This window comes from Ovis aries, chromosome 6 (assembly GCF_016772045.2).
Source record: "Ovis aries strain OAR_USU_Benz2616 breed Rambouillet chromosome 6, ARS-UI_Ramb_v3.0, whole genome shotgun sequence".
NCBI classification, from domain to species: domain Eukaryota; kingdom Metazoa; phylum Chordata; class Mammalia; order Artiodactyla; family Bovidae; genus Ovis; species Ovis aries.
In genome coordinates, this window is record NC_056059.1 from 15672729 (window position 1) to 15687034 (window position 14306).

At 40.8% G+C, this 14306-nt stretch overlaps 1 protein-coding gene across 4 annotated transcripts in view; it reads left to right on the forward strand.

Moving 5' to 3' along the window:
- ELOVL6 (ELOVL fatty acid elongase 6) overlaps positions 1 to 14306 on the forward strand; it is a 139066-nt gene that overhangs the window by 110611 nt on the left and 14149 nt on the right. For all 4 annotated transcript variants that reach the window (XM_042251140.2, XM_042251139.2, XM_004009618.6 and 1 more), the window contains one exon: positions 12186 to 12337. In XM_042251140.2, coding sequence (XP_042107074.1) covers positions 12186 to 12337 — 152 coding nt within the window. The remainder of the gene's footprint in view (positions 1 to 12185; positions 12338 to 14306) is intronic.

The following is a 14306-nucleotide window of genomic DNA, read 5'->3' on the forward strand; positions in this document are numbered from 1 at the left end:
GTTTCTCAGGAGGCAGGTCAGGTGGTCTGGTATTCCCATCTCTTGAAGAATTTTCCACAGTTTGTTGTAATCCACACAGTGAAAGGCTTTGGCATAGTCAATAAAGCAAAAGTAGATGTTTTTCTGGAACTCTCTTGCTTTTTCAGTGATCCAGCGGATGTTGGCAATTTGATCCCTGGTTCCTGTGCCTTTTCTAAATCTTGCTTGAACGTCTGGAAATTCTCAGTTCACGTACTGTTGAAGCCTAGCTTGAGGGATTTTGGGCATTACCTTACTAGCATTGAAATGAGTGCAGTTGTCTGGCAGTTTGAGCATTCTTTGACATTGCCTTTCTTTGGGATTGGAATGAAAACTGACCTTTTCCAGTCCTGCGGCCACTGCTGAGTTTTCCAGATTTGCTGGTATATTGAGAGCAGCACTTTAACAGCATCATTTTATAGGGTTTGAGATAGCTCAACTGGAATTCCATCACCTCCACTAGCTTTGTTTGTAGTAATGCTTCCTGGAGAAGGAAATGGCAACCCACTCCAGTACTCTTGCCTGGAGAATCCCAGCTACAGTCCATGGGTCACAGAGTCGGACATGACTGAGCGACTTCACTTTCACTTTCAATGCTTCCTAAGCCCGGCTTAACTTCACACTCCTGGTGAGTGGCCTCAGCATCATGGTTATCCAGGTCATTAAGACCTTTTTTGTACAGTTCTTTTGTGTATTCTTGCCACCTCTTCTTAATCTCTTCTTCTTCTGTTAGGTCCTTGCTGTTTCTGTCCTTTATTGAGCCCATCTTTGCATGAAACTTTCCCTTGGTATCTCTGATTTTCTTGAAGAGATCTCTAGTCTTTCCCATTCTGTTGTTTTCCTCTATTTCTTTGCATTGTTTGCTTAAGAAGTCTTTCTTATCTCTTCTTGCTGTTCTTTGGAACTCTGCATTCAATGGGTATATCTTTCCTTTTCTCCTTTGCCTTTAGCTTCTCCTCTTTTCTCAGCTATTTGTAAGCCCTCCTCACAGCCATTTTGCCTTGCTGCAATTCTTTTCCATTTCATGCATCCATTTGTCTAATGGATTTTTAGAACAGCCCGACAAAAGGAACTGGGCACATAGACAGCAGAAACTTATGGCTTATGTCTCCTCCCTTTCTTATGGGTAAAACATGATCTCATGTAATTTTAGGGCTCAAATCCTAAAAGACATTCCTAGTCCCCAGTTTTAAGGATGTGGAAAGCTGAGCATCATAGTTACTTTTCTCTTCTTTCCTCACTTTCTTTCTATTTTGTTTCAGTTTTTGGGTCAGGGGAGAGACCATTTATACAAATAATATTATATATCATTATTCAAGTACTCTCCCAGTGAGATTTTCATTAACCATCTCTCAGGTGGAAAAAAAAGTTTGATTTCTTCTTGCAGTTGCAAACCCTAGTTAAGACTGTGCAATGGAATTAATGGGTCAGTGCTGTTTGTCTTGGCACTGAAGTTACCATTGCCTAGTAATTTGGGAATATTCCAAAAGAGATTAAGAGTTTTCTCAAAGGAACAAAGCTTTCTGTAGAAACAAGATATGTAACCACTTTTGTAGTTCTGGTAAGTTTTTTGCTTCAACATTAATTTTTACTATGCCCACATTTATTTTCAGGTTCTTTTTAGTTCATTCAAATCTCTTTCTTTAATTTTCTGCCATACTTAATTAGGATCACTAATTATAAGACTTTATCTCATTGTTCCCATCTTAAAAGTCCAGGAATCAGCACATTGTTCTTTCCATATGTTGGTGACAGTCAATAAACCTTAGTCATGAGCAAGTCTCCACTCACCCAGGCATGAGTTAGATGGCATCCCATCAGTGGTGAAATTCAGGGAGAAGAGCTCTCACCTAGGACAGCAGTGATGCAGAGACAGGCATCCGTCTTCATCAGTTACCTGGACGGCTTCATCCAAAGGCTCGTGGAGTAGGGAGTGGAAGGCAGTCTGCAGGGTAAAGTCTCCAGGACACCCCTAATTCAGAGCCAGCACTCATAGGTGCGTCCACATCCAAGATGCCAAGTGAATTGGTAGGAGATGGGTCCTGGGTATTAGAATTGTTTTAGCATGCATCTTGATGATTGTCATGTCCAGTCAACTTGAGAATAGTGAGAATCACTATACTAAATGAAAGCCTCCTGGCAAGTTCAGGGTCAGGTCTGGATAAAGGGCAAAGGACTGGAGCTATAGTCAGAAGATTCGGCTATTTAGTAACCTGTAATCTCAGGCCAGTCCCCTGCCATCTCCATGCCTATTTCTCTCTTTGTCTATGTAACCATGAAGGTTACATACCACACCATAGTGGTACCACATGAAGTTGTTGTGAAAATCAAATTTCATAATGTAGGGACTCAATAAATTTCTTTAAATGTGAACTACTATGCCACCATCTAGTTAAACACTTGTTAGCAGAACTGAAGCTGGTTTCATGTGACTTACCTTCTTATATATTTTTACAACTCAACTCAGTCTATGTATGTATAATCTTTTAAAAATGTATACAACCTGGATCATCCTATAGAATATTCTGTTCCTTATATTTTTCACTTAATTACCACATATCCTGGAGCTCTTCTATGTCAACACCTAAGGCAAATGTACCTGGTATATTTTATTGCTATATTGTTTTCATTGTAATTAATTAAATCATTTCATGTCAGTTATATTGAGAGGTTTATATTATGTCTTAGCCATCTTTTTTTTTTTTAATCAGTTTTTTAAATTGCAGTAACTTTGGCTCATAACATTTTACAAGTTTTATGGGTATCGAAAGTTGCTGGTCGCTCAGTCGTGACTGACTCTTTGCCACCCCATGGACTGTAGCCCATCAGGCTCCTCTGTCCATGGGATTCTCCAGGCAGGAATGCTAGAGTGGGTGGCCATTTCCTTCTCCAGGGGATCGTCCTGATACAGGGATTGAACCCTAGTCTCCTGCATAGCAGACATATTCTTTACCATCTGAGCCACCAGGGAAGCCCACTGGTACTGGGTTGGCCAAAAATTCATTCGGATTATTCCACAGGATTTTACAGAAAAACCAAATGAACCTTTTGGCCAACCCAATACATAACATTTTTACTTCTGTCTACCTTACAGCTTGCTCACCAGCAAACTTCTGGTATCTGTTACCATACAGTAGATCCCCTTTACCCATTTTGCTCTCTAGTAATCAATACCGTCTCTCTTTTGCATCTACGTGTTTTTTTGTTTGGTTTGGTTTATTCATTTATTTTGTTGTTAGTTTATTAGTTTTCTCATATTCTACATATGAGAATTTGTCAGTCTGACTTTTTTCACTTACCTATTAAACCACTTCAAGGTCCACCCATGTTGTCCCAAAAGGCTAGGTTTCAAAAGATGTGTATATTTTCAATTTTGATGAATATATATATATATGTTGTTCAGTTATGTTGTGTTTGACGCTTTGCAACTCCATGGACTGTAGCATCCTAGGCTTCCCTGTCCTTCACTATCTCCTGGAGTTTGCTCAAACTCATGTCCATTGAGTCAGTGATACTATCCAACCATCTCATCCTCTGTCAACCCCTTCTCCTCTTGCCCTCAGTCTTTCCCAGCATCAGGGTCTTTCGTAATGAGTCAGCTCTTTGCATCAGGTGGCCAAACTATTAGAGCTTCAGCATCAGTCCTTCCAATAGAATATTCAGTTGTGAACTCTAGTTAAGACTATGCAATGGAATTAATGGGTCAGTGCTATTTGTCTTGCACTGGAGTTATTGCTGTCCTAGTAATTTGGCAATATTCCAAAAGAGATTAAGAGGTTGATTTGCTTTAGGATTGACTGGATTAGTCTCCTTGCTTTCCAAGGGACTCTTGGGAGCCTTCTCTAGCACTGCTGTCCAAAAGCATCAATTCTTTGGTGTGTAGCCTTCTTTATAGTCCATACATGATTACTGGAAAAATCATAGCTTGGACTATATGGACCTTTGTCTGCAAAGTGATGTCTCTGCTTTTTAATACACTGTCTAGGTTTGTCATAGCTATTCTTCCAAGGAGCAAGTGTCTTAATTTCATGGCTGCAGTCACCGTTGGTGTTGATTTTGGAGCCCAAGAAAATGAAATCTGACACTGTTTCCACATTTTCTCCATCTTTTTGCCGTAAAGTGATGGGACTGGACTCCATGATCTTAGTTTTTTGAATGTTGAGTTTTAAGCCAGCCTTTCAGTTTCCTCTTTCACCTTCATCAAGAGGCTCCTTAGTTCCTCTTTACTTTATGACATTAAAATGGTATCATCTGCATATCTGAGGTTGTTGATATTTTCCCCAGCAATCTTGATTCCAGCTTCTGAGTCATCCAGCTCAGCATTTCACATGATGCACTCTGTATATACGTTAAATAAGCAGGGTGACAAATATACAGCTTGGACTTATTCCTTTCCCAATTGTGAACCGGTCTGTTATTCCATGTCTAGTTCTAACTACTGCTTCTTATCCTGCATACAGGTTTCTCAGGAAGCAGGTAAGGTGGTCTGGTATTCCCATCTCTTTAAGACTATTCCACAGTTTGTTGTGATCCACACAGTCAAAGGCTTTAGCATAGTCAATGAAGCAGAAGTCGATGGTTTGTTTTTTTTTTTTTAATTCCCTTGCTCTTTCTATCATCCAGCATATGTTGTCAGTTTGATCTCTGGTTCCTCTGCCTCTTCTAAATCTAGCTTGTACATCTGGAGATTCTTGGTTCACATACTGCTGAAGCCCTACTTGAAGGATTTTGAGCATAATCATGCTGGCATGTGAGATGAGTGCAATTGTACAGTAGTTTGAACATTTTTTGGCATTGCCTCTCTTTGGGATTGGAATGAAACTGACCTTTTCCAGTCCTGTAGCCATTGCTAAGTGTGCCAAATTTACTGGCATATTGAGTGCAGCACTTTAACAACATCATCTTTTAGGATTTGAAATAGCTCAGCTGGAATTACATCACTTCCACTAGCTTTGTTCGTAGTGATACTTCCTAAGGCTTACTTGACTTCACTCTCCAGGGTGTCTGGCTCTTGGTGAGTGACCACACCATCGTGGTTATTTGGGTCATTAAGAGCTTTTTTGTACAGTTCTGTGTATTCTTGCCATGTCGTCTTAATATCTTCTGCTTCTGTAAGGTACTTGACATTTTTGTCCTTTATTGTGCCAATCTCTGCATGAAACTTTCCCTTGGTATCTCTAATTTTCTTGAAAAGATCACAAGTCTTTCCCATTCTGTTGTTTTACCCTATTTCTTTGCATTGTTTGCTTCAGAAGTCTTTCTTTTCTCTCCCTGCTATTCTCGGGAATTCTGCTTTGAGTTGGCAATATCTTTCCCTTTCTCCTTTGCCTTTCACTTCTCTTCTTTTCTCAGCTATTTTTAAGGCCTCCTTAGACAACTACTTTGCCTTCTTGCATTTCTTTTTCAAGAAGAAATATATATATATATATATATATATGCATTACATTATACAATTTTAATATCAACTTTCTTGATCCACAAGAAACTTCAAACTTGCTAATGGAGATATGCAACTAAATATCCAAGTCAAGAGCAATCAGTCACAGCTATAAATAACCACTCAGTTAAAAAGTGAAAGTGTGCACTCTGAATTGTTAGTGAAGAAGTAGAGAAAATAAATTTTTAAAAACTACATTATGTGGGGTTAGCCAAAAAGTTCATTCTGTTTTTTTCCCATAGTATTGTACAGAAAAATATGCAGGAACTTTTTGGCCAATCCAATACATCCCCATTTTACTGCCTGTTTATTGGACAAAAAAAAAAGCTTCAGACTTTGACTTGTTATATTATTATTGGAAAGTGTGTTTGTAGCAAGGAACAGTCTAGACCACACAAAAGGAGACATTCTCTATTACAGATACGTGTCCTCAAGTGTGGAAAGGTGGGTTGTCAGTAGAGACAAGATACTGGTGTGGAGATGCCTTCATTCCCTGTCATAAGCACCGTAATATTTTGGTTCTCATTGATTTGCTTTAACGTATTCAGGGATCATTGAGTATTCTTCCTATTCTGGAAACTGTCAGAGTCTAGGACAGTTGTCAGAGTCTGGCTCAGACGGTAAAGCGTCTGTCTACAATGCAGGAGACCTGGGTTCGATCCCTGGGTTGGGAAGATACCCTGGAGAAGGAAATGGCAATCCACTCCAGTACTATTGCCTAGAAAATCCCATGGACAGAGGAGCCTGATAGGCTACAGTCCATGGCGTCGCAAAGAGTCGGACATGACTGAGCAACTTCACTTGCACTTTAAGACAGTCTAATGGCAGTTAAAGTTTGTTGTCAGGGAAATCAGTGGCCTCGCCCATGTTTACAAAGTTGCTACTGTTAGATCAGCCATCCTCATTTTTTTGACAACTGATAAGATCTGATAGATATATTTTTTCCTGATGACAAATACAAGTGTAATGAAACATTTTTGTTGCTCAATACTGGAAGGGATTGCACCTTTGGTTATTGAGTTAGCAGGGGGTGGGGGGCGGAGGAAGGGAGACCAGGGAGGTTGGCACTGTAGAATAAAAATCTTTGAGAAACCTTGTTTTGATCCCTAAATACATTTAAGTTGAGGGCCAAGAAGGAAGCAATGCAAAAGTGGTTTTATCAACTCTTAGTGTTTATGCAGAAATAATTGAAAGTATTATTGATGATTTATACCCAAGGCTGTTTGTTCTCAGGGTAGAATTCTGGAATTCTTATAGTCATTACTGAGATATTCCACTTTGACTTTCAGAAGGCACTAAAATTGGAAGATTAGAATACAGTTATTCAACTTTTTCTCAGGTAAATACATAGTCAAACCTCATGATCACAGCGTGGGTTTGAAAGATTAGCCATATTGCTCAAGCTTTTTTAGAAGGGACCCCAGTGTTTATACCATGAGTTGTTTCTCTCAGAATTTGAAATTTGTTTATATAATATATATATATGTTTATTACCACTTATAATGAGCTGTAGAGAGTCTCTTCCTGCCCCAGTGGATTATAATATCTGATACTTGGTGGATGTTGATGACATAGATGTTGATTCAATAAATGAGTCAGTCTTTCTTCACCAGTGCCCGGGTGTCATCCACGGGCAATCAGGGAGTAGTATTGTATCTCAGTCTCATACTAAGAAGTTGTAAGCTAGTGCCATCGTGATTATTCAGCGTATCAGTTGTAAGTAGGTGCCTATTTTAAAATGTATTTTTTAAATTGTCCATCTAATACCAGCTTGCTGTCCAGTAGTCAGGCATTGCAGAAATCTGTGTATGGTACAAAATAGAAGGTTCCCATCTCCATCCCCAGAGTGTCACAGTAGGAGTCCAGTGGGCACTCTTGGCACCTCCTTGAGTACATGCTCTGGCAAATGGTAATAATGATGAAACAGGGTTCTTCTGGGCCAGAAATCTAGAACATCTGATTGAGAAGAAGCACCTTAGTTAATCAGGGCAGTGGTTTCTTCCCGATCTTCCTGCATTGTGTCTAATAGGACCCAGTAGCTGAAGCAGGGAAGGAATATCTGCCTCCACTGAGCTCTCCCCTCTTCCATTAACTATTCTAATCAAAACTAGACTCAGGCAAGAAAAATGATGTATTTCTTTAAAAAAAAAAAAAAAGGATGCTGGTGTGACTTTACAGCTGGGAAAAGGATGTGATGATGCAACTAGTCACATGCCCCCATTAAATACAATGGCCCATACTCTTAGCCTCTTTGAAGCCCTAGATTTACAATCTTTATCATCTGATCAAAAGATAAATTTCACATGAACCAGGAGCTTTTCTATACCAACAATCTCTTCTTTCTGTTAGCAAATGCCCATAACACTTAAGAATAAAACACATAATAACATGAATAATCATCAGTTCAGTTCAGTCGCTCAGTCGTGTCCGACTCTTTGCGACCCCATGAATCGCAGCACGCCAGGCCTCCCTGTCCATCACCAACTCCCGGAGTTCACTCAGACTCATGTCCATCGAGTCCATGATGCCATCCAGCCATCTCAACCTCTGTCGTCCCTTTTCCTCCTGCCCCCAATCCCTCCCAGCATCAGAGTCTTTTCCAATGAGTCAACTCTTCACATGAGGTGGCCAAAGTACTGGAGTTTCAGCGTTAGCATCATTCTTTCCAAAGAACACCCAGGGCTGATCTCCTTTAGAATGGACTGGTTGGATCTCAGTGCCAATCAAATTCTCCATTTATCAATTTCCTTGACTTCCAATTAGGACAATTTCAATTAAGGATATTTAGCCTTAACTGGAGAAAGTTAAAAGTGATTTTCAACACTAAAGGACAGACGAAGTAAAGCAGCAATGATAACAATAAATAGTAAAAAAATAATAATAGTATAATAATTTATTCAGCACCTGCATATGAGAGGCTGTGTGCTAACTAAATACCTTACTTATATTGTCCTATAAAATTTATAGAACTAATTTACAAATTAGGTATTAATTCAGATGGATAAAGACTGAGAGAGGTTAAGTAATTTGTCTAGTCATGAAACTAATGAGAGCCCTGCGATTGGAATTTGCAACTCGAATCTATGGGTATCGGCTCAGTGGTCCAGGCACGTGGCCTGGAAAGTGTGTCAAGATTGGTAAGAATACTGTCTGCCATGAGCATGAATAAGGACTGGGAATAGCCAGACATAAGCTGTGTATTTGTCTCTTGCATCATAGCAATATGATGTAAATTATGGAGGGGAAAAAGCCTCCTCCCGTAAAGTACATGTTGGTGAAGTCTCCCAGTCTAAGAACCCTGTGCCCACTTATAACAGAAAGCTGCCTGGTTCCAAAGCGCACAGTGGCTGAGATATGCCGGGGCCAGAGGTACTGCTTTCCCACAAATTACAATCAGCCCATTGGCCAAGCAGCTCCCTGACGGCTCCCCGGCAGTGGCATTGTCACACCACAACAAAGCGCCTTTGCCCTCAGACACATGCGCCCGACGGCTGGCACTGAGGTTTTCCCTGAAAAATGCACTGTCCTCTGTTTTGAGTCAGCCTTATTGTTCCGAGCTTAGGCGGGGAGGCGCATGTCCCGATATGGGACAATAAGATGAGCTATGGGCTTGTTGCCAGTAATATTGTGGGTCACTGTGAGACCTAAACTTTCAATTCTGCAGTGCTCTGAGATGACCTCCCCTTCGTGCCCTCCCCTCAGAGTCTGGATGCCTATTTAACCCTAACTCCAACGCCACCTCCTCTTCCAGGACCGCTGGCAGCAGCCAGTGTCAGTGTACCGCTTCTTGTCCCCCTAGCACCTGGAACATTGCCAATGAGTATTTACCAAGTGAAAGAATGAACAGCTGTGCCAATACTTAGACTATCGGGTATAGTTAAACTACAGTGACTTTTGAAACTCAGGAAGATAAACAAAGTCATCATTCCAAAACTCCTCTCCTTGGATCTACTATGGTCATGTCTGAATCACATAGTCTAGCAGCAAAATGTGGTGGAGGAAGGGCTCTGCTTCCTGGGTGTGCTGGGCGGGGCTCAGCAGGGAAAGACATGGTCTCTACAGTGCGTTGATTGTTCAGAAAAGTCACAGATCTGGGGCCTCAGGAGCAGGGACCGGTACATCGTAAAGTGTGTGTTTCTTTGCTTTCAACTGGTATAGAAATCACTGATGTGTCTCCCACTGATGTATCTATGAAAACCAGCTAACTGATACAGTAGGTGGTTCACCAGCAGCATCTGTGACCAAGACATATTTGATAGCCACAAAAGGTTAACCAGTGTTCAGAAGTTTCCTGAAAGTAGGATGCTCTGGGGTCTAAATAGTAAAAAGCAGGCCTCCAAATGGCTTATACAGTAAGGAAGCTGTATTCCCCAAGCCAAGAAGTCTTGTGGTTAAGTCACTGAAAGATTGGCTCATTCAGCAGGTCAGTCACACCTTGGAGGAATACTTTGAGATCCTCTCTGACTGAACTTTATCCTCAAGGGAGCTTCCTCCTGGTGGCAAGACATCTGCTGCTCTTCCAAGTAGTATGTGCTAATGAGCAAGGAAAACTTTCCCCAGAAGGCCCGCAGCAGCTCTCTCCTCGCATCATATTGATTAGAACTGGGCCATTGTCCATCCTAACAAGTCATTGTGAGAAAGGGAAATGGAATTACTAAAACTTGCTTAGGTAAGTAGGATTTACTCCTAAACTGAAGATAAGATCACCTTCCTGGAGGCAATCATGATTTGAGAGAACCTGGACAAAATCATCACATGGAGAAGGAGGAAGGGACTTGGTCCCCAAATAGACACAGAAAGTCTCTCTGTAGGCTCAGCGGAAGTGCTATATCCATTTTTGCGTACTACCTTCCACAGCAGCAAATCAGTCCCCAATTTGCTAATAATTTGGTGATGGTGGCAACTTTTCATATGAAATTTAGCCATCGTCAGGTGGAATAAAGACAAAACAGGAAAAATCAATTCAGGTTAAGACAGAAAATTCTGCATTATTTGACAGTACCAATGAAATCCAACTCCCCATCCTCAAATTGGGACAAGTTTATTGACTCTAAAGGCTTTTAGGTCATTCCACCAGGAGGGGACATTTCTTTGAGACAAGAGTGAGAAGAGCAGCGTTCGAGTAAACACAGAAAAAAGCTCCCCAAGAAGAGGAAATATCATATGCAGAGGTCCTAAGGCAGAAAACTGGAAGGATCAGAACTTGTTGGAGTGATTGACTCACAGGAGCAGGAAGAGCATGGCAGGATGCAGGGGTGAAGAAGGACGGGCCATCCAGAGTCTTGCAGTTTCTATTAGGGAGTTGGGGGTTACATTCTGTGTTCAGCAGGAAGACACTGAAGGATTAAACAGGGATCTGCAACTGTAAAATCATACCAATAATCCTATGCAGAATGGTTTTATGTGTTGGAAAGAGTAACTGTTTAAGGTAGGCCATATGTTATTAGAGAAGCTGCTTATAGAGTCCTCACTTAATTAATAGGCAGTTGCCAAGAATTCAACTTCATCACCTCTGTTCTATGCAAAGCTGGCCTTTAGTTCTCGCCAGCGGATGCATGTTTGTGGATGAGGTAGCCAAGTGGAATGACTTAGTCAAGCAACACTGAAGACATTTTAAATGCTAAAGTGATTCAGTTATACATACATATATATGTATATGTGTGTGTAGTTCTTTTTCATATTTTCCACTATGGTTTATTATAAGATACTGAATATAGTTCCCTGTGCTATACAGTAGGACCTTGTTGTTTATTTTTTATATAGCAGTGTGTTTGTCAGCTAATCCCAAACTCCTAATTTATCCCTCCCCCAACCCCCTTTCCCCTCTGGTAACCATAAGTTTGTTTTCTATACTGACTTTAGAACCTAAAAATGGAATGCTGCCAGAAAAAAAGATGGGCAAACACATCTCTCCCATGATCAGTCAGCTCTCCCCTCACTCATGCACGTGGCTTGTGAACTCTGGGACACATGTCTATGGGGTTCACACCGTGATGGAGCCTGTGTGTTCCAGTTGACAAATCCTCTCATACTTACGTCGCTGAGCTCAACACACTCCAGAGCTCTCCTGTTTCTTTAGCAGTTCCGTGATAACAAGTCCACGTGTGAGTTTACTTCTCAAGCAGCGATCTGACTTTTTCAGCACTTGGAGCTCCTCTGACTACGCAGAGACAGATACTTTACAGGGCACTGAAGAACAGTGTTGGCACAGTGTCAGGGCCTAGTTTTGGGAGCTCAGGGGAGTGAACCTGGATGCGCTGCAGGGTTGACAGTAGAGCTCAGCCTTCTTCCTCTGGCTTCTGTGAGAAAAAAATGGATTAGAGAGATTCAGGGGAACAGAGGCAGGGGATTTGGAGAATGATTGGGCAAGGGACAGAACTGAGATAATTCCAAAAGTTTTCAGCCAATTCCCTCTCATCCCCAAGGGATCGTTCTCAAGTTGAAACACTAAGGTAACTGGCGTTCTTGAGATCCTGCCCCGGATCTAGTCCCCTTTTCCATGACCTCTTTTTGGAGCATGGATGAAGAGTGAAGTGGCATGGCCTTCAGAATAAAGCTCTGAGCAGTTTTCTTGCTCTTAACAAAACATTTTTAAATGCTTCTGGGTAAATGCAAATGATTGTGATGCAGTTCTGCCTATTTCTGCCAATGGCAGTCTTCTACTAATGGTTAATGTCAGACATGAAATTATTTTCCTGAATATTGTTTCTTTTCTCTTTTCATTATGAAGTATATTCGGTGCTCTTCGAACTGGTGCTTATATGGTGTACACTGTGATGACCAAAGGCCTGAAGCATTCAGTTTGTGACCAGGGTTTTTACAATGGACCTGTCAGCAAATTCTGGGCTTATGCATTTGTGCTAAGCAAAGCACCCGAACTAGGTGAGTGTCTTTTCTCCTTCCATTTCCTCTCCCACCCTCACCCCTTTGTAGTTACAAACGTGTAATATTTATTGAAAAATGAACAAGGAAATAATTTGAAGGTCCTATTTTACTGGTTGCAGGAAAATTACAATAAGTGAATTTGCATTCTTAACTAACTTCTGTTACTTTTGTTCTTTTCCCTCCTTTTAAATAATTGTACCTTGTGTATATCAAGAGCCAAAACGTTTATACAGAGTGTGCATGGATCCAAGCCCCACTGAAAGCACAGTTCCGGGGGCTAAGAACGTCCACCTAGCCCCTTCTCTGAGGCCTTGAACAGCTGAGCTAATATTAGAATATTGGGGAAAGTTAGCCTCACAGCTATTTCCCAGTCTCACAGCAAAGTGTATGTTCGGCTCTGGAGTTTGGATACAGCCTAGGACATTCAGCCTTTGTTTGGGTAGCCTTATGTTCTCATTCACAAAATATTAAGGGTTAGTTTCTGATGTTGTTTAATTTTAATCAGTTGAAGAAATAGGCCTTAGAGAAATGTAATTCATCTTCCAGAAATTAGTCCAAAATTCTGGTACTAGATAGATAGGTAGATTCCTAACAGTTTTTGCTTTAACTCTTTAATAGTCTTGAATATAAGTGTGTCACACGTTGACAGTGGAAAATCAAGTAGCAAGGGCTTTTTTTTTTTTTTTAACACAGGCACAGTTCCCCAGAAAAATATCTTTGTTGCCAGAAAAAGGGAGCCACCAGTGATAAAAAGATCTGAGTTCACCTCTGAACCATGCTGGCCAGAGTCTCACAAACTGGCCCACATCCTTAGGGTACACCTGTGCATCCTCTGGGTTTCTTAATGTTTTATCTATAATTAAGAATTGGCTTATTTAGCTCAAAATTCTTATCTATCAATTGCGTTCCATCTCCTGTTTCTCCTGAAAAGGGGGTTGGAAGTTGTAATTTCATTTTAAGTTACCTACAGTGTTAGCTATCGAGTCTTTCTGAAAGGTTCCCCTGGTTTGTATCTGTTCACAGAGGGTATGACGTGTCTCTGATGTATGCATCCTCTCCTCTAGCCACTCTGCAGCAGGGGCTCTAATCTGCTGGCAATTGGTTTGAACTGTTGGTTTGACCACTTCTTCCCAGGCCAAAGACACGGGAGGAACAGCAGGAAAAAAACTTCAGCACTCACACACAGCCTATCAAAAGTCTTACAGTGAAATGCATTAGTATGGACTCATTGGTTTATTCCTTTAATAAATTTTTAAATTTTTTTATTGAAGTATAGTTGATTTACATGTTGCCCTAATTTCTGCCATACAGTAAGGTGATTCTGTTATTCATACACATTCTTCTTTTCTACCTTCTTTTTCATTATGGCTTATCATAGGGTATTGAATATATTAATAGCTCCCTGTGTTCTATAGTAGGACTTTGTTGTTATCCATTCTATGTACAATAGTTTGCATCTGCTAATCCCAAACTCACACTTCATGCCTCCCCTGCTTGCCCCCTTGGCACCCTCGGGTCGTTTCTCTATGTCTGTGAATCCATTCCTGTTTGGTAAAATTCATTTGTGTCATATGGTGGATTCCACATATCCGTGATATCGTATGGTATTTGCTTTTCTTTTTCTGACTTATTTCGCTTAGTATGATCATCCCATCCACACTGCTGCGTATGGCAGTATTCTATTTCTTATGGCAGAGCAGCATTCCACTGTATATATGTGCGGCATCTTTATTCATTTGTTGACAGATACTTTAGTTGTTTCCATGTCTTGGCTATTGAGAATAGTGCTGTTATGAACATAGCGGTTGCATGTATCTTTTTGAATTATAGTTTTGTCTGAATATATGCCCACGAGTGGGATTGCTGGATCATGTGGTAGCTCTGTTTGTAGTTTTTTAAGGAACTTCCATACTGTTCCATAGTGGCTGTAATAACTTACATTCCCACCAACAGTGTAGGAGGGTTC